This window comes from Microtus oregoni, unplaced genomic scaffold (assembly GCF_018167655.1).
Source record: "Microtus oregoni isolate MIOR12 unplaced genomic scaffold, Mior012 000043F_ref0000047, whole genome shotgun sequence".
Classification (NCBI taxonomy): Eukaryota; Metazoa; Chordata; class Mammalia; order Rodentia; family Cricetidae; genus Microtus; species Microtus oregoni.
Window position 1 is genome coordinate 2,070,260 of NW_024543210.1, and position 20,246 is coordinate 2,090,505.

Sequence of the window (20,246 nt, forward strand, 5' to 3'; positions counted from 1 at the left end):
GAAACCGTCTTGAAAAACCAAAACAAACAAAATCTTTATTAAAGGTGAAATATAGTTGGTTTTCTTGATTTTGTTTTGATTTTCTTTAACTTTTTGGTATGCTGTTTTATTGTATGCTGTAGCCAGTGTATATAAAATAGTTAAGCCGTGTAAAACAGAACTCCATGAAAATTCAGAGGGGTAATGTTAAAGACTGAGATTGTATGTTGTGGCATGTGTGTTATAGGAAGCTTTTTGTACAGACTTCAAATTTAGTTCTCTTCATAGTCACTGGGTCATGAAAGTGCTTTGAGAAACCTCTGAAGAATGTGACTACAAAAAGGAGCAGACTTTCTGGGGGATGAGGGGACTTGTAGAAGAAGATACTCACTCCAGTTAATACCAGTTAACAAGGGGTCATTTTCTTTAAAAGACTGATTTATTTATTATGTATAGAACATTTTGCATCCATGTATGCATGCATGCCAGAATTGGGCACCAGATCTCATTGTAGATGATTTTGAGCCACCATATGGATGCTGGGAATTGAATTTAGGTCCTCTGGAAGAAAAAAAACAGTGCTCTTAACCACTGAGCCATCTCTCTAGCCCCCAGAGGGTCTTTTTGTTGTTGCTGTTGTTTTGTGTTATTGTTGTTTTTACAAAACAGGGTTTCTCGGCCGGCCGGGCGGTGGTGGCTCACGCCTTTAATCCCAGCACTCGGAAGGCAGAGGCAGGCGGATCTCTGTGAGTTCGAGACCAGCCTGGTCTACAGAGCTAGTTCCAGGACAGGCTCCAAAGCCACAGAGAAACCCTGTCTCGAAAAACCAAAAAACAAACAAACAAAAAAAAAACAGGGTTTCTCTGTGTAACAGTCCTAGCTGTCTTGGAACTAGCTCTTATAGAAATGCTGGCCTCAAACTCAGAGATCCGCCTGCCTCTGCCTCCAAAGTGCTGGGATTAAAAGCACGTGCCACCACCACCCGACTGAGGGTCATTTTTAACATTCTGCAAACAGAACTGTTTTGAGTCTGCAGCTGCCTAAGGAAAATTTCACATGGCTGAACCTGGCCTCCAGCCAAAGTTACTGAACCTTGTTCATGGTAGCGATGCTGGAGGAACCCAAAACAGTGCTCAGAATAATGTGCCAACTCATCCGTCCTAGTGAGGGGCAGGAGGTAGCAAGTGTCTGTTTTTTGAGACAAGATCCCACCTGGCTGTCCTGAAACTCTATGTAGACCACGCTAGCCTCAAACGCACATAGATCCTCCTGCCCCCTGGGATTAAAGGCATTTTAAAACAAATCATATATTAAAAACCCATTCTAAGTTAATACTACCAATAGAATTTTAGATGAGCAAATTTGAAAGTAGGAAACAATTTGTTCAGAAACAGCAACTCTAGTGGTCACACTGAACATGATGACAACGGTAGCAGTACTTTCTTCAGAAAGAGGGAAGCACTGTTGAAGAACCACACGTTAAGGTCCTAAGTCAAGCATATCTCTGGTATTCTGGACAGCAGAACATATAACTAGGTCTGAGAGAAAGGGCATCCTCATATGGGCAGCACATAGCCTAGGGCCAGACAGCCTGGGTAGGAGGTGTCCATCAAGACTATCACCTAGGCTTGAGTGTCTTCTACAGTTTGGCGAATCAGAGGTAACTTTTCATGGTGTGGCAAATAAGATCTCATGGGGGTTTTTTTGGTTTTTCGATACAGGGTTTCTCTGTGTTGCTTTGGAACCTGTTGTGGAACTAGCTCTTGTAGACCAGGCTGGTCTCAAACTCACAGAGATCCACCTGCTGCTGCCTCCCGAGTGCTGGGATTAAAGGTGTTCGCCACCATCACCCAGCCCAATTATTTTTTTAATAATTTAAATCAGCCTGCCAAGTATAGGGACTTTTTTTGTTATTTGTTTGTTTGTTTTGTTTTAATTGGGGTGGCTCACTTAGAGTTTCAGAGGTTCAGTCCGTTATCATCAGGATAGGGAGCAAGATGGCCTGCAGGCAGATGTGGTGCTGGAACTGAGAATGCTACACTTTGCAGGCAACAGGAAGTCAACTGATTGTCATATTGAGCTACACTTGAGCAAAAGAAACCTCAAAGCCCACCCCACATGACACACTTCCTCCAAAAAGGTCACACCTCCTAATATTACCACTCCCTCTGGGGGCCATTTTCCTTCAAACCATCACACAAACTAAAGAAGGGCAGTCCAAAGTCTGGTTCTCTAGGCTGCTGAGTCCTCTTAAACTGAAAGGTACAGACAAGGGCGACAAAAAAATGCCTCAAAATCTTCTCTGACCTCTTGTCCTTTGCCTTTACGCCCCTACAGTGATTCACAGAAACCACAATTCCTCGCCCCCAAGGCAGGCCACGTAAACTGTAAACACTACTTTAAAGCCCCATTCCCACTCAAAATCTCAGGCCTACTTCAACTGATAGCAGGTTCTCCTAAGACAGTACAAAGCACCCTGTCGGGGCAGGAAGAGACAATGCTCCACACAGAGGCCAAGCAGGACTTGAATATACAAGTCTCCTTTGGTCTCATTCAGTTTATTCTACCAGATCATGATATCTGATCATTTCTACACAAATGTCCACTATCTGTTAAGTCTATACATTACAAACAAAAGAAAGTGTGACACGCAGGATTAGAGGCAAGAAAATCATAAATCTGAGGCAAATCTGGACTCCACAGCCCTAGGGCCTTCGAGTCTTCATTTTTTTCCTTTGAGATGTGGTCTCACTCTGTAGCACAGGCCATCTTAAATCTTACTATGTAGTACAGACTGGTCCTGAACTGTAATAATCCTGCTTTAACTTTCCAAATGTGGGGATTAGAAATGAGATTCACTTCAAAAATTTTCTTTGTTTTTGTTTTGCGACAGGATCTCACTCTATAGCCAGACTAGCCTGGAATTTATTCTGTAATCTTACAGTCTAGGCTAACCTAGAACTCACAGATTCTCTTGCCTCAGTCTCCCCAGTGCTGGGATTACAGGAATAAGACAGCATGATCAGTTTGAGGCTTCATCTATGAAGCCCCCCCCAAACTGCATAAAACTGTAAAAAAAAAATTAAATTTTGACATTTCTTGTCGAAGCACTTAAGAAGTTTATGCTCATGTGTGCACACCATGTACCACTGTGTATATATGTACATCAGAGGACAACCTATGGGGAGTCAAGTCTTTCTTTCTACCATGAGGTAGAAATCAAACTCAGGTTGTCAGGTTTAAAAGCAAGTGCCTTTAACTGTTGAGCCATCTTGTTGGCCGTGAATCAACTTCCTCTGCTTTTCTTTTATAAACCCATATTTTGTTACAGAAATGTCAGCTATGATTCTTATGACTTTTCTCCTCTAAAGAAAATAAACATCCTCCAGCTGAACAGAGGCCATCAGTTGAGGAATACACAAAAAGGAGGTGCTCCTCAACCAGAGGGTCTAGACACTTTCAAAAGGTTTAAACAATGAATCTGCTTATGAAACATCATTCTGTAACATATGTAGTTTTATCTGACCATGAAAAGTTAAATTGCCTGTTGAGTTTAATTTCATCCTCTCCTCTTTGGTTTTGTTTGTTTTTTCGAGACAAGCTCTCACAATGTAGCTCTGGTAGCCCTGGAACTATGTAGCCCAGGTTGATCTCAAACTCAGAGATCTATCTGCAACTGTCTCATGAATGCTAGGAGTAAAGGCATGCAGCATTACATTGGCTTAGCCTCTTATTTCTTGAGACAAGGTGTCACTATGTAGCCAGGAACTCATATATAGACCAAGCTCACCTCAAACTCATAGAGAGCTAACTGATTCTGCCTCCTGAATACTGGGATCAAAAGTGTGTGCCTCCACGCTTGGCTCACATCTCTATTTTTTTTTTTTTTACAAGTCAAGAAACTATCCTTCAGTTACTGCATTTTCCTCCTTAGAACAAAACAAAAAAATATAATCTTAGTAAGATTTTGCTACTGAATTTATTCTTAGTGTAAAATACACCTCTAGTACTAGACCCAGTCTCGCAGAGGCAGATACACAGCACTGACTCACAAATATTTAAGTGGCCTTTACAGACAAATGATGCTAACCCCACTGATCCTATCTAAGACCAGATCTTTCCTTTTTGGACCTTGCCTTTACTATTCCCTATGATGTGATCTTTAAACAGGCATGTGTGGGAATAAAGGAGCACAGGGAGGACAAGACAGGAACATGCACACATGGCAAAGGAAAATTATGTAGGTACACTATACACAAACTATTTTCATCTGACAGGACGATCTGCCACAGATGTCCTTCTGTCTGTAGTGCGATCTCTGTCCTATCAAAATCGACGTCCCCCTCCTCAAAAATCTAATTTACAGCTCACCTTTCACCAGAGCCTCAATATAAACTCTTATTCACCTAAGAAGTGCTTCTAAAGTGCTGCAGAAAAGCCACTGCAGCCATAGGTTACTATTTCACTCTTCAGTTTGACTTTGCGCTTATAGGTATGGCATACGGGACCACAGTTAAACATGATGTGCCATGATGCTGGCTTTCATTCCTATCTGTCTGTTGAACAAATTAAGAGTCTATAACTTCAGGTTGATGAAAGTGTTCTAAAATTAAATAGGATTCTGAACAACTGTGAACACACCAACACTGGATACCACTGCATAACAAGAGTTTACACTATATGAATTCTGCTATTAAAAACACATTTTGGGCCAGTAAGATGGCTCAGTGAATAAAGGTACAGCAGCAGAGAAAGAAGAAAGGGGTGGGGAGACAACTCAGTGATGAAGAGCACTACTGCTCTTTCAGAGACTTGGGATTTGGTACCCAGTGGCAGCTCACAACCATTCACAACTCTGCTCATACAAAGAAAATGAAAATAAAAATAAAAGAACAGGGGGGAGGACCTAGGACTTACCACAGGGCAGAAAACCATGACGGCTCTTTGGACTGGAGAGGGAGGGGGAAAGGAGTGGGGGGAGAGGGAGAAGGGTGGGAGGAGGGAGAGAAGGGTGGGAGGAGGGGGAGGGAAATGGGAGGCTGGGAGGAGGTGGAAACTTGGTTTTTTTTTTCTCCTTTTCTCAATAAAAATAAATAAATAAAAATAAATAAATAAATAAAAGAATAATTTTTTTGTTTTTTAAGGAGAAAAACCCAGTATGGTGGTGTACACCTTTAATTCCCGCAATGGAGAAGCAGAGACATCTCTGCGAGTTTAACACCAGCCTGGTCTACAGAGAGTTCTAGGATGTATAGGGCTACATGAAGAGACCCTGTTTTTTGTTTTTGTTTTTTTTAAAAAAAAAAAAAAAGAAAGAAAGAGCAAAGAGAAAGAGACGGAAAAGAAAATAATACAATCTGACACTTTAAGTGACCTACAACAAAAATCTGAGTTTTCTCTTTTTAAAATTTATTTATTTATTTATTTATTATACAATATTCTTTGTTTGTATGCCTGAAGGCCAGAAGAGGGCACCAGACCTCATTACAGATGGTTGTGAGCAACCAAGTGGTTGCTGGGAATTGAACTCAGGACCTTTGGAAGAGCAGGCAATGCTCTTAACCGCTGAGCCATCTCTCCAGCCCCCTGAGTTTTCTTTGAACACTAAAAAAATTAAAAACCAGGGTTAACCATAATATGGCCGGAAAATCAATTTGCATTTCAGCTTCTGAGAAGGAAACCTCTAACTACTTGTAATAAATAGATTGAGCTTGGTGGTAGTGGCGCACAGCTTTAATCCCAGCACTCGAGAAGCAGAAGCAAGTGGATCTCTGTGAGTTCAAGGTCAGCCTGGTCTACAGAACAAGTTTCAGGATAGCTAAGGATGTTACATAGAGAAACCCTGTCTTGAAAAACCAAAAATAAATAAATTGATTGATTGAACCTACTATCATTATGTCATTCTGCCTTACATGTGGTGTCATTGTTAGTACTCAGGCCTGCCCTTGGGGTTCTGACAGGGTATGTCATCAGCTGCAGCCACTAAGAGCAACTGCTGTGCACATTCACTATGTTCCCATCTTTCTCTGTCTGTCTGTCTCTCCCTCTCTCTCTCTTCTCTTCTGCTGCTCCTGTCTGGAGGCCGGTCTTGGCCTCCCCTTCCCTTTTCCCTAATAAAAATCCCCTCCATGTGACCTCTATTGCCTAGCGTCTTTCTCTCTTGCACCACTTTTTAATACAGGTGTCAAGTCAGATCGTGAGAGTGTGTGCCTGTTGACATCAAGTGTCTTATCCTATCATTCTCCACCTCATTTTTTTTTCCTTTCTGATTTTTCAAGACAGGGTCCCTCTGTATAGCCCTGGCTGTCCTGGAACTCACTATGTGGACCAGGCTGGCCTCGAACTCAGAGATCTTCCTGCCTCTGCCAAGTGCTGGGATCAAAGGCGTGTGCCACCAACACCTGACATTCTCTACCCCAAATTTTAACACTAAGTCTCTTACTAAACCTGGAGCTTGCTGATTTGGTATACTCACTAACCAGCAAGCTCTGGGGACTCTCCTGGTCTCTACCTCTCCCTTCTCCCCACAAGCCCTGGCACTTAGGGCATGGGGATTCAAACTCAGGTCCTCATGCCTGCATGGTAAGCACTGTACCAACTGTACCAACTGAGCCATCTCCCCAGATCCTCACAGCTCCCATCACAGCAGGTGGTATGCAGGGCAGCCGCCATGTCCTTCCCATGAACGTATCATTATCTGTACACCAAAGAGAAGCTCATAAAAGATGCAAGAAAAAAAAGAAACGTGGAAATTTAATTTTTTAATTAAAAGCTCTAAGTTAGAGACCTGAAATTATAAAAGACCCATTTTCTGACAAAAGGAAAACAAAAGAAAAAGTATATTAACTTATAGCAAACCTTGTCTGTCAGAAATGAAACTCAGGGGATCAGACAGCCAGGAGTCAGGAGCCAGGAGCAGGTTTCTGATAGTGGACCTGGTTCTGATCTATTCTGGGATCCCAACCAAGTGGAGTACTTCTTTGGGCCTCAATTTCTTCATCTGAAAATAAAGGGATAGAATTAGACAAAGTTCCTAAATGAGGTCCATAGGTAAGTCACAGCAATACATCCACTAATGGGTAACTCAAAGAATAACCTACCTTCAAATTAAAAGTTACACCATATAATTCTGAGTTCTAGACCAGACAGGTATAGGTAATAAGTTCAAGCACACTGGGGCTTTAAAGCAAGACCCTGTCTCCAAAAAGCCTGCAATGTGCTTTAAATGTATATGGAAGACTGCCTTTTTGCTGTCTGAGAGTTCTTTGTAGCTATGGCTGGCTTGGAACTTACTGTATAGATCAGGCTGGCCTCGAATTCACAGAGAGCTGCCTGCCTCTGCTTCCTGAATGCTGTGATTAAAGGTGTGTGCCACCACGCTCAGCTTGAGGAATGAACTAGCTATAAATGCTGCCAGCAATCCTTTGATAATGAAGCCATGGGTCTTCCTTTAAAATTTTCACAAGATTGATCACTGGGCCCCTTTCCCCAAACCAACCACCACAACTTCCAATCTAAGAGGAAGTCAGACTCTGGAACCTGGAAACTTTTGGAAAGAAGTTCTTCACATAGACAGAAAGATCTGCCAAGACACCACACCACATCAGGACATGAAGTTACAAGTACAGTTCAGGATGGGGATTACCAGGCATTTTCAGCCCCATTCTACATGGCCCACTGGCTGATTGTGGTGAGATGGCTCTCCAACCTGAGGATAAAAACAGTCTTTCAACCATAATCTGTGACCAGAAACAAAGAGACAAGGTAGATGTCACCAGAGAAAGAGCTGAGCAGGGTAGCCAACTCTGGTAAGCACAGAGAAAGGATGTGCTTTCCATAGAGAGCTGAATTTATTTACACTGATCATGTATGCAGGTTCTCAGCTGGAAAATCTCAGTTAAAATGCCAGGAGGTTCAGAGCCCATTCACAAGCTTTTCAGAACACCATGCGGTTGCCATGGTAACCCTGACATTATATTTCTTGGTGTTGGACATATAAAATTAACAACCATGAAGCATTCAATGCATTTTTGGGTCACCGATTTATAGCAAAACCAATCTGAGTTTGGATTTAGCCTCCCTCTTAGATAAACAAAGAGAACCAGCTGACGGTAGTACCCAGCTCATCCTCTGCATAAGCACTTGAGAAAATGCTCATATAAGAAAAAATAAGAACTCAGGGAACCGGACTTCATCATCTATCATCATATGGCTGATGATATATCCTCTGCTCAGAAAAAATGAAGTATTTTATGCCAGATCAATGAAATTTTCATTGTTTAAAAAAAAACAAATATGTTATAATCCGTATGTCTAAGATTCAAGCTTGTTTATTAGAAAGTCAAAGGAAAAGCAAACCCTTTTCAAAGAACACCCCGAGTAATTCATTAGAGGATATTACTTCACAATAAATAAGACAATTCTTCAAATGTCAGAACTGTCATTAACAAGATACAAAGTTTTATTTCTTAGATTCAGTGGAGAGCTATTCAAATCATAATTTACTTTGATTTTGGATATTCATAAATACTTAAAATATACAAATGCATGCTTTTTAAAGTCCCTTACCTTTGTATAACCCACCATCTGAACTCATAGATGAAAACCAAAATATCAGGCACAAACTGCAAAGGCATCTTCAGTTTCACATCTGAGGGAAGCCCACTGCACCAGAAACTAAGAGCTGCTGCAGGACAAGCCTGTACTAGCCAAGGCACTCACAAAATTGCCTGCATCTAATCACAGAACCGAGGGTCCTGAGGCATATTAGACCCACCATCTCCTCCTTCAGCTCAGAGGCAGCAGGCAGCAGTGTGAAGGGAAGCGGGTGGCTTCCATATTAACAGGGCTTTGCTAACCGCTGCATTGCAGTCTTTCTGAAAGCTACCAACCTCAGAAGCAAAGGCGCTGGAGACAGATTTCTCGGCAGAGGGAGCTACCTTTGGAGCCACAAAGATTTTTTTAAGGATCTTAAAAAAATGTTACAAACTTCTAGACGTATTTCTGGGTTTTCAACCTGTTTCCTAAAGGCTGCCTGGTTTGTGCTTTATTCTAGGGTATGGCTGGGACAGCTGATTGAGCCAGATAACAGTGCTGAAATGAATGAAACGTGCATAGTGACACACAGTCTTTAATGTTCCTGCTGCCTGTGAGGACTCTGCACATCTGCCACCAAGACTGTCAGCTTCCATGCTCCTGCTGAGAAGCTCTGAGAACGAGCCACAGCTTTAAAAAACAAGCAGCTTCTACCTGGACACCCAGCTACCTTCCCAGATTGGTAAAAACCACCATGTGGTCAGAGGACCTGAAATACTAAACCACTGACCATGCAATCAAATTTAGAAAGAGACTTTAATGGTAGCAGTTTCTTAAATGGCTTTTACACTGCATTAATAAATCTGTTTATTCATGGATTCATTCGGTGAACACTATGTATTATATGAAAAGGGAATGTGAATGACAGTTTAACATTATGGTGGTTACAAACCATTCAGTGAGAATGTAACTGAGGAACAAGTCATTCCAAGTGTGAGAACAGTGGTATGGTCAGAGCCAGCACACTGCAGGGAGAACAAGAGCTATTCTGGGGATCAAAGAGGGATCAGGACAAGGTCCTATAAGGAAGGAACGTAGGATGGATGAAGGAGGAAAGATGAGAGAATGCATACTCCAGACAGCTGTGTAGGAAAACAGGTCCTCTCCTTTCCAGCCTCCGTCCCGGACCTTGCAGCCGCCGCGATGTTGATGCCCAAGAAGAACCGGATTGCCATCTATGAGCTCCTTTTTAAGGAAGGAGTGATGGTTGCCAAGAAGGATGTCCATATGCCCAAACACCCCGAGCTGGCAGACAAGAACGTGCCCAACCTTCATGTCATGAAGGCCATGCAGTCTCTGAAGTCTCGAGGCTATGTGAAGGAGCAGTTTGCCTGGAGACACTTCTATTGGTACCTTACGAATGAGGGCATCCAGTATCTCCGCGATTATCTCCACCTACCTCCGGAGATCGTGCCTGCCACCCTGCGCCGCAGCCATCCCCAAACTGGCAGGCCTCGGCCCAAAGGGCCAGAGGGTGAGCGCCTGGCAAGATTCACAAGAGGGGAGGTGGACAGAGACACCTACAGAAGGAGTGCTATGCCCCCTGGTGCTGACAAGAAAGCCACCGAGTTCCCGTTTAGAGGAGGCTTTGGTCGTGGACGTGGTCAGCCACCACAGTGAGCTTGAAGACTGTTATTTGGAATAAACTTTAAAGAAAAGTGAAAAAAAAAAAAAGGAAAACAGGTCCTCAGTAAGAGTTTGTGAGCTCCACTCTAACGTTAGGGCCTGACCCCTCTACACTCACAGCAGCACCCCTGAGCAGCTCTGTGCATCCACAGTTGACAAAGTATCAGAGTTTCTTGTATCTGAGGCATACACTTGCCCAAGACTCATGAGGATCAAGTGGCAGGGCCAAAATGTGAACCTAGCAGGCAGCTCTGTGCCATGTAGTCCTACTCTAGTGCCCTCAGCCAGCTTAACAGCTGGCTTCTGTTGACTCTGGTAACAGACCAGAAGGGATTCATGTGCACAGTGGCTTCTTCTCAGATGTACTTTGTTCTATTGTGAATCTGTAGTCCAGTATGAACAGGCAGTAAATCAAAAACTAGGTGAATGAATAAACAAACTGAAGCTCTGCTGATCACTCCCACACATTCCTGAAGGCATCATGAAAACACCCCCTCTTCACCTCTCATATCTACCTAACTGTGCTTTAACCACAGGCCCAACTTCAGAAACTCCTTTCCCAAGGCCCCTTTCTCCTGTTATCCCCAGGGTTTCCACACTGTGCTTGTGGCATACAGTTCTATGTGTACTATATGAAGTTGTGGTTGCCATTCACAGAAGACACACCATCAATCTCACGGCTGCAGTCTCACTGGATGGCCTATAGCCACTATAATGATAAACTGTCACTCACAAAACTCAATTGTTCTCTGTGAGGTAGCTTCTAGTATCATTTTCACCTGATATATAGGGAAACTGAGGCACAAAAGCCCTAATTATAGTCTAAATGGGAGCCAGGACTGAAACCCAGACCCCGGGTCATTTGCTAATCAGCCATTTCCTGCTTTTACGGACATGCACAGGGCTCATTGATACTAACTAGGAAAAGAGGATGCTGGCCTTTCGGAGAACTTTTAAGAACTTTTTATTTACTTGTTTGTTTTTTGTTTTTTGAGACAGAATTTCTGTGTAGCCCTGGATCTCATTCTGTAGACCAAGTTGGCCTTGAACTCACACAGGAGATCTGCCTCCTGAGTGCTGGGATTAAAGGTGTGTGCCACCAATGTCTAGCAAGAACATTTTCCAACCTTCCTGCCCTGTCTCATTCCAAGCAAGACATGAATAAATGGACACAGCCCCATCTCATAGCGTATCTGGTCAACAATGGGCTGCTATAGGACTGTAGTCCTGCCTGGGACCACAGCCACAGTCTGTGGTAGCTGTCCTGATGTAAGCACTCTATGATGCTCTCACTCTTCAATCACGGGCACATTCTGCACACATATCCTCCATCCTTTGGGATGCATGACTATTGATTTGACTCACTAGTGAATTCCTGACTGATCTGGAAAATCTCACAACACATAGGAAATGAGCAGAGAGACAGCAGGAGGAAATGTCTTTTTGTCATCACTGTGCTTTAGAGACTCACTGGAGTAGTTAAACCCTCACAGGAGCTTTCATCACATGCTGTTGGGCAAATTTAGGTGCCACTCTGGGTGCTCCCCACTGAAGTCCCAGTAGAGCTTTACCTTTCAAGTCAGGGATCAAGGTTTATGCTCTGTAGTTGTCCTAATCCCACCAGCTACAGACAACTGTAGCACAGCAGTTCAATTTTTCCACTGAACTGGCCAGTTCAACGCAGCCCAATGAAGCCAGGCCCTGGGCTCCAACTTGAATGGGATTTCCCAGCAAAGTACTGCAGGGACAGGCCAGTGTCTTATATCAAACTCTTGATATAAGCCTCCTGGGGACACCTCCACAGGTGAGCCAACAACTAATCAGTATACAATACATGGGGATGGAAAGAGGCTGGCAGAGAACATAACCTGTCCGCAGTGCTAGTGCTGGTAAATAAGAGGCACCCATCTTGTGGTCCTTCATTCCACCTTAAGTTTCACCACTGGAAAGCTTAGAATAGGGAAGTTCAGTGTGGATATGCCTGGGTTGCACGGGTCTGTGGTGGTGGCTTCCTACTACCTCTACTTTACAGAGGACTACAACTGAGGAATAACTTTCTGAGTGTGCCAACATTCAAGCAGTGCACCTTTACTTTAACTCTGATGCGGCATGACCCTTGTTCAGAGATCAGCACTCGCTCCTCTGGTCTACACTGTAGGCAGACCAGAAAGGCCCCTCACCACTCTAGTGTGACTCTTCTCAAGCAACTGCTCCTGTGCTAAATCCCAGGTTCCTTGACCAGGAAAGAAATGAGACACACACTATCAACCCTATGGAGATGATGTAACTCTCAGTCAACAATGTATATGAAAGGCCCTTGAAAGGACAAACTGTCTCAAAATGTTGGGCTCAATGGTTACAAAATACAACTGTAAAACTCAGTCATCTTTGCAAGTCTAACTTAGTTTAAATATATGAGAGACCTTGGAATGATGACAGCATTCCCACCTAACCCTGTTTGCAAGTAACCATAAAGTCAAAGGAATACCTCCATATTCTGGCATCATTACTTAAAAGTCAGAATGTACAATAAAGGAAAACTCTGCAATGCAAACTACTTTTTAAATTCTGTGTTCAATGACGAGATACTATCTAGGATATTCTAAAATATGGGCTACATTCACTAATTTTTTTCTTTCAGAAACTTGAAATTTCCAAATTTTAGGATACTTATTTCTAAGACTAGAACTGCCTGGGGGCTGGAGAGATGGCTCAGTGGTTAAGAGCACTGACTGCTCTTCTGGAGGTCCTGAGTTCAATTACCAGCAACCACATGGTGGCTCTCAACCATCTGTAATGAGATCTGGCGCCCTCTTCTGGCCTTCAGGCATGGAGGCTGAACACTGTGTACATAATAAATAAATCTTTAAAAAAAAAAAAAAAGAACTGCCAATGCGCATTACTATGAACATGGTCATGAAGGAATCTCAAGAATATTGTGTTAAGAGAGACACTCCAGAAGCATTCTATACATAGTTTTAAAAGTTGAAGCAAGGTATAGGATGGTGATATTCATGGCCTGGGGAGAGATTATCAGTCATAGGCTAGTGACAGATCTAGCTATGCATATAAGGACTAGTTACAGACACACACACCCCCATTCTTTGTCATGTTATTTTCAAAAGGAAGAGGACAGAGTTGCTGTGGAAGTCCAGTCACTGTACTCCTTCCCAGTGAGGAAGGAGAAAGCACTCATGTTAACTGTGCAGAAAGAAAAAGAAAAAAACAAGCTAAGCCAACAACTTTTAATCACAGCTGACAATTAACTATTATAAACTGTAGCTAAGAGCCCTGTACTTGGCTCACCCAAGCACCCTGCCAGAATTATGAGCAGCAGCATCTCTATTAAGAGTGAAAGCACAGAGCTGGGTGGTAGAGCATGCCTTTGATCACCATGATATGGAGGTAAGGATCTCTTGAGTTCAAGGTCAGTCTGGTCTAAAAAATGTGAGTTCCAGGACAGCCAGGGCCACACAGAAAAACCCTGTCTCCAAAACCAGAAACAAAACACAAAAGGAACAAAAACACAGGGGCAAAGAGCTCCTGACATTGTCCCTAGGGAACCTAGGCAGGACCCACTCCCTCCACATCATTACCTGGGAGGGGTATGGGAATCTCTAAAGGCCACTGCAGCATGCCATGCAGACCTTCCCCAATGCAGAATAAAGTAGCGTGCCAAACAACTATTAAGATGCACAACTGCAGGGATATTTGGAGCAGCTGCAAAAGCTCTATTAGGGATAACAAAATGGGTAAGTGAATCTCAAACTCTTTAAGGTTAAACACTCACTAGGGTGAGGTTTAATAACACAACAACTTTTTCATCAAAGCACCCCCAAGGCACAGGAGACAAAACCCTGAGGGCAAGCACTTTGAGGCAACTCAACTGATACTAATTCTTACGTTTTTCTTATTAAAAAGTCACAGACAGTTTACAGTGAACTGAAATATACCCCTCAAATCCCTCCCGTTGACATTCTTACACTCTTGGAAACAGAGGCAATGGAAGATGCTCTTCTCTCCCACTGGCTGTACTTGCTCTTTGTATTCCAGAGGCAAAGCCACACACCACTCTGGTGCTGGGTCCTTGGTCGTCCTCCTCTCCCTCTTGCTCCACCCATTCCAGGGTACAGGCTGGTGGCAGTGAACCCCAATTCTCCCATATCCCATGACCATACCAGTATCTCCAACTAAGCACTAAAAGGCAACTCGCATTTAGCAGGTCAAACACTGAACCCAGGGTCCCCTTCCCTCCCATCTGCCTCCAGCCATCCCTGCTCTGATAAACAGTACCATACAATCACTCAGATCAAAAATGTACCCCTTTCTCACACACCTCCATCCTCAGAACCAAGAACCAAACAGACACCAAACCAAGTACACTCTCTCTGCTCCTCTGCCTGAAACATTCTGCTTTCAGGTCTTTCTCATGGCTCCCTTGCCCTCAACTCTTTCAGTCCATACTCAAATACTATCCACTCAGAAAGACTTGGCAAATGTACTAAGAGAGCAAGCCTCTGCCTGCAGCCTAATCGAGATCCTGCTTTCTTTTCTTTGCTAATGCCGCTCTTTAGTATTAACTAATTTACTGTTTGGTGACCATTCCTTCATTCACTAAAAAAATCAACTTCAAGAAGACCAGAATTTGGACTTACCAAATTGTTCCCAACCAAGAACAGAACTTGATTCCTCATGGAGACTCAATATATGCTTAAAGATTCTATGCAGAGCCTTATTTTAACACTGGTCTTTTATTAAAATGAAAACACAACTTCTCAACAGAAGGAGTCTACATAGCACAGACCTCACAAACATGTTTATGCAGTGTCTCAGCAGCAGTCACAGGAGTACAGAAGACCACAGCATTATATTAAGTACAGAAAACTGGAAACAACCTATATGTCCAACAATACAGAACTGAGTCAAGAAACCATGACACAACCATTACATAACCAACCACATATTAAGAAATACCTCTGGCCTCAACCCTAGACAAAGAACTACAGGCAAGAAAGAAATGCTGAGAGCAGAAGTGGTCTTTACGGAGAAAAGCACAGCAATTGATTATCCAATACCAAATGGTCAGGCCTGAACATATATACATATAAGTAACATTATACATACTGAGCAGTTTATACTTAACTTAGGAAAATATGCACACACATATACACATCTGTAATAAATAAAGAGAGAGGGGCCTTGAATTCGAAAGAAAAGGGCTAGACAGGGGGTAAATTCCTTTAATCCCGCACTCAGGAGGCAGGCAATATTTATGAGTTTGGGGCTAGTCTGGTCTACACGGAGGTCCAGAACTACACAGTGAGACCCTGTTTTGGGGAGAAAAATGAAAAGAGAGAGGAAAGAAGGAAGGAAGGGAGAGAGGGAGGGAGGGAGGGAGGGAGGGAAAGAAAGACGGAGGGAAGAAGAGGTATGTGGGAGGACTTGGAGAGAGGAAGGAGAAGGAGTAAATTATATAATTGTACAATAACCTCAAAAATACTAAAAAGAAAATAATATCAATAATTCAAATAAACTACCTCTGAGGGGCTGCTATATAGCTCATTGGTACAGCACTTTCTAAGCATGGGAGGAGGAAACATTCTAGTTTTAAAAAAAAAGGAAAAATTTCTGTTCAACAGAAATGATAAGAACATATGTCTTAGTTAGGGTTTCAATTGCTGTGACACACCTTGACCATGTCAACTCTTATAAAAGAACAACATTCAATTGAGGTGGCTTACATTTTCAGAGGTTTAGTCCAATATTATCACGGTGCGACATTGATGGCATGCAGACAGACATGGTGCTGGAGAAGGAGCTAAGAGTCCTATATCTTGACCTGTACGCAAGTAGTTTGCCTCACTAGGTGTGGCTTGAGCATATATAAGTCCTCAAAGGCCACCTCCACAGTGACACACTTCCTCCAACAAGACCACACCTACTCCCTTTAGGGGCCATTTTATTCTAAGCCATCACAACATATTTTTACTTATTATTATTATTATTTGTGTATGTACATGTGTATGTACAAAAATGCATGACGGTCAAAGGACAACTTTGCGGAGTCAGTTTTTTCCTTCTATCTTTACATGGGTAAAGGAACCAAACTTAGGTCACCAGGCTTGCTCAGAAAGCACCTTTACTTGCTGAGCCATCTATCCCACTGGCCTAATGATCACATAATTTTACATCTTCAGCGGGGCAGTGGTAGTGCACACCTTTAATCCCAGAATTTGGGAGGCAGATGTAGGCAGATCTCTGTTGAGTTGGAGGCCAACCTGGTCTACAAAGCAAGTTCCAGGAGTTCCAGTTAGGGCTATTACACAGAGAATCCCTGTCTCGAAAAATAAAATAAAAAAAAGAAAGAAAGAAATTATCTTCTATTGGGCATACTGAAATAACCCCCTAACTCGGTAAGATTTTATAGTTAATATCTTTTTTGATTTTTGAGAGCTTTATTTATTTTTATCTTCTGTGTTTTATGAAGTCTGTCCTGACAGTTGTCACAGGACTGCATAAAGACCCAGCTCAAGGTTATTCAAAGGCAGCTACAGAAAGTGGGGATATTTCTCCAGGGAGAAACTTGAAATAAGCAACTGCAAAGGCTCTGTCCTTAGGAACTGGGCTGTCACTAACAAACACACTATCTCCTCGAATCACAGAACCTTTTCCTCCTCTGAAAGAACACGTGCACACTCAGGTGTCTACCACTGTGAAAATTCTACACACAGAACATAAATGGCTGAAACTGATACTGGCTTTGGCAAGAATATTTCCATCTTTTTCTAGGATCTCTCAAGAACCTCAAGACGCTGCCGTAGACCTTACAGCGTAAACAAAGTCAACCCAAAACTGCAGCTGTAGACCCATCAAACATCCAGCCCCAGAGTCAGTGCCTGGTAAGCAGTGCAATCCCTTTGAACATGTAGCTGACAAGTGAAGGAGAACATGTCTCAGAACAAACTGAACTGTTCACTTTCAATTCAAAAGCTATTTGTGGTTTGTAGCTCCAGATTACGCTTAACTCCTCCCTCAAACCACAAAGCACTGTCAAGGACACTGCCTGTGTTGGACAGCTGGCCCACCTCTCCACCAAGGCATCTCCACCGCAGCATCCCACTGTGACAAAACCACTAACATGGCTGCCCTGAAGTAAAAAAAAAAAAAAAAAAAAAAAAAAAAAAAAAAAAAAAAACAAGGGACAGTGGTGATGCATGCCTTTAATTCTAGAACTCAGAAGGCAGAGGGAGACAGTTTCTGTAAATTTGAGGCCAGCCTGGTCTACAAATTGAGTTTCAGGACAGTCAGAGCTATTACACAGAGAAACCCTGTCTTGGGGAAAAAACAAAACATGAACATTATTAAACCTGGGGTTTGCCAACTCTTTTAGATACATTACTCTTACATCAGGCGCAAATGTCCATCCTGTGCCGTATCTGCCTTGTCATCATCAATTCCTAATGCTCTACCACACTTTCTGTTCTGCTTCTTTAACAGCTCACACTGCAATGCCCCACCCTTGCCTACAAGACTTCATGCTTTTTGGGACAGGAAAACTTTATTTCTATCCAACTAATACAATTGAAGTTCTTGGTCCATGAATCTTCAAAATGATCCTTTTAAAACAGAGTATGCTGGACGTTAAATTCTTATTAAGTATTTTTTATCCCAAGCAGCTAAAGAACTTGTTTTTGTTTAAATAAACAGATCTAAGGTGCTTCTTGAGCATACAAAAACAGCCTGGAGTCAGAGGCATGAACCTCTGAAGTTTGACTTCAGCCACACAAACCTGTGAACTAATCAAAGACTTTCCGTCAGAAATGTCTTCATGGTTTTTTGGGATTTTTTTGTTTTGTCTTTTGAGATAGGGTTTCTCTTTGTAACAGCCCTAGCTGTCCTAGGCTGACCTCAAACTCACAAAGATCCACCTGTTTCTGCCTTCTAAATGCTGGGATTAAAGGCATGTGCCACAACACCCAGCTAAAATAATTGTTTAAGATTTATCTTATGTATATGGTACTTTATCTGCATACACACCTGCATGACAGAAGAGGGCATCATATCCCACTATACATGGTTGTGAGCCACCACGTGGGTGCTGGGAATTGAACTCAGGACCTCTGAAAGAGTTGCCAATACTTTTAGCTGCTGAGCCATCTCTCCAGCCCCAAAATTCAGTCTTTAAGAGCAGTGAGAGGTATTTGTTGCTAAGCCTGACCATCTTAGATTCCAGAAACATAAATGTTGCATGAATTCTAACTAGTCTTAATAATAAAAATCCAGAGTCAGATATAGGGGTTAATACTGAAAGATCAGAGAAGGAGAGCAGTTCTTACCTCTACCAATGCTCAGACTGAAGAGGTGATCCTGTCTCTATGAATCTTCAGGCTGAATGCTGTCTTTAGGAATCTCAGACTGTGCATGCTCAGATTGAATCCTCCAACTGCATCTCTAGACTGCATCTGAGCTCTTGTCTCCTCCCACCTTATATTCCTCTTTGTGCCCATCCATATCACTTCCCATCTCCACCTCTTTGGTGCTGAGATTCACGGTGTGAGTCACTACCACCTGGCTGTTTCTCTTTATACTGATTCAATCTTGTGTAGTCCATGGTGGCCTTGAATTTACAGAGACCCATCTGCCTCTGTCTTCCAAGTGCTGGTGCCATTACTGCCTGGCCTCTATGGTTAACTAGTGGCTCAGCTTTGCACTCTGATCTTCAGATAAGCTTTATTTGTTAGATTACAAACAAAATATTACTACACATACATGGTGGAAGGAAAAAATAAATACCAATGGTTATCCTCTGACCTCCACTTCCTTGTCCTGGAGACAGACAGACTATCTTTCTAAACAAATAAAAATTATTTTATAATAAAAAGGCAAAAATTCTGTGCTGTCAGAGATTTTATTATAAAAACTTAAAAACAATCTTCAGGGGCTGGAGATGGTTCAGCAGTTAAAACAACTGGATGTTCTTCCAGAGGACCCAGGTTCGATTCCTAGCACCCACATGGTAGCTCACAACTGTGTGTAACTCCTCCTTTGGCCTCCACAGGCACAAAGCCTGTGAATGGTACACAAACAAATGTAGGCAAACCACCTGTGCACATAAAATAAAATTTAAAGGAAAAAAAACTTTCACTTGGGAACCGAGATTTGATGCCTAATACCCACATGGTGGCTTACAGCTGGCAGTAACTCTAGTTCCAGGAAACTGGACACTCTCTTCTGGTCTCCATAGGTACCAGGCATGTACATGGTACACAAATGTAGTAGGAGGGCCGCTTGTTTGTTTCTGGCTGCTCAGCCCTGAAATAACCACACAGAAACTGTATTAACCAAATCACGGCTTGACCCATTAACTCTAGCTTCTTATTGACTCTTACATATTAATTTAACTTATTTCTATTAATCTGTGTATCGCCACAAGACTGTGGCTTACTAGGTAAAGTTCCAGCGTCTACGGCAGGGCTACATGGCTTCTCTTTGACTCTACCATCTTTCTCCCAGCACTCAGTTTAGTTTTCCCCACCTACCTCTATTCTGCTCTGCACAGGCCTAAGACAGTTTCTTTACTAACCAATGGTATTCACAGCATACAGAGGGGAATCCCACATACACAAACATACATGTAGGCAAACACACACACACAATCACACAAACATACATGTAGGTAAACACACACACACATAAAATAATAAATTAAAAAAATCTAAATCATAGGCCAGGAGAGATGGCTCAGCAGTTAAGAGCACTGACTGCTCTTCCAGAGGTACTGAGTTCAATTTCCAGCAACCACATGGTGGCTCACAACCATCCATAAAAAGATCTGGTGCCCTCTTCTGGCCTGTAGGCAGACATACAGGCAGAATACTGTATACAAAATAAAAATAAAGAAATATCAAATGAGTCTTTTTTAAAAAATTGAACCATAAAATCATCCTTACTTGGTATATACACTGAGTTTCTAGATGATACATAAGTATTTAGAAAATAAAGGATGGCTGGGCAGTAGTGGCGCACGCCTTTAATCCCAGCACTTG

General features: G+C 42.5%; 2 protein-coding genes across 9 annotated transcripts in view; one reads left to right on the forward strand and one right to left on the reverse strand.

Annotated features, from left to right (window-relative positions):
• The window catches only part of Traf3 (TNF receptor associated factor 3), a 108,418-nt gene that overhangs the window by 60,952 nt on the left and 27,220 nt on the right, over window positions 1–20,246 (reverse strand). For 6 of the 8 annotated variants that reach the window (XM_041633132.1, XM_041633134.1, XM_041633126.1 and 3 more), the window contains exon 2: window positions 6,838–6,979. The exons of 1 other annotated variant lie outside the window; for it this stretch is intronic. The gene's annotated coding sequence lies outside the window, so the exon portion shown is untranslated. Of the gene's footprint in view, window positions 1–6,837; window positions 6,980–8,547; window positions 8,698–20,246 lie in introns of those variants that run through there. One more of the 8 variants, XM_041633128.1, reaches the window with a different exon arrangement.
• On the forward strand, window positions 9,709–10,194 carry LOC121434312 (40S ribosomal protein S10-like). Its single transcript, XM_041633135.1, has one exon. The coding sequence runs from the start codon at window positions 9,718–9,720 to the stop codon at window positions 10,192–10,194; it is 477 nt and encodes a 158-aa protein (XP_041489069.1). The 5' UTR covers window positions 9,709–9,717.

Excerpts from the sequence above, each read along its gene's own strand:
- LOC121434312 (XM_041633135.1), top strand. The coding sequence starts at position 9,718 with ATGTTGATGCCCAAGAAGAACCGGATTGCCATCTATGAGCTCCTTTTT.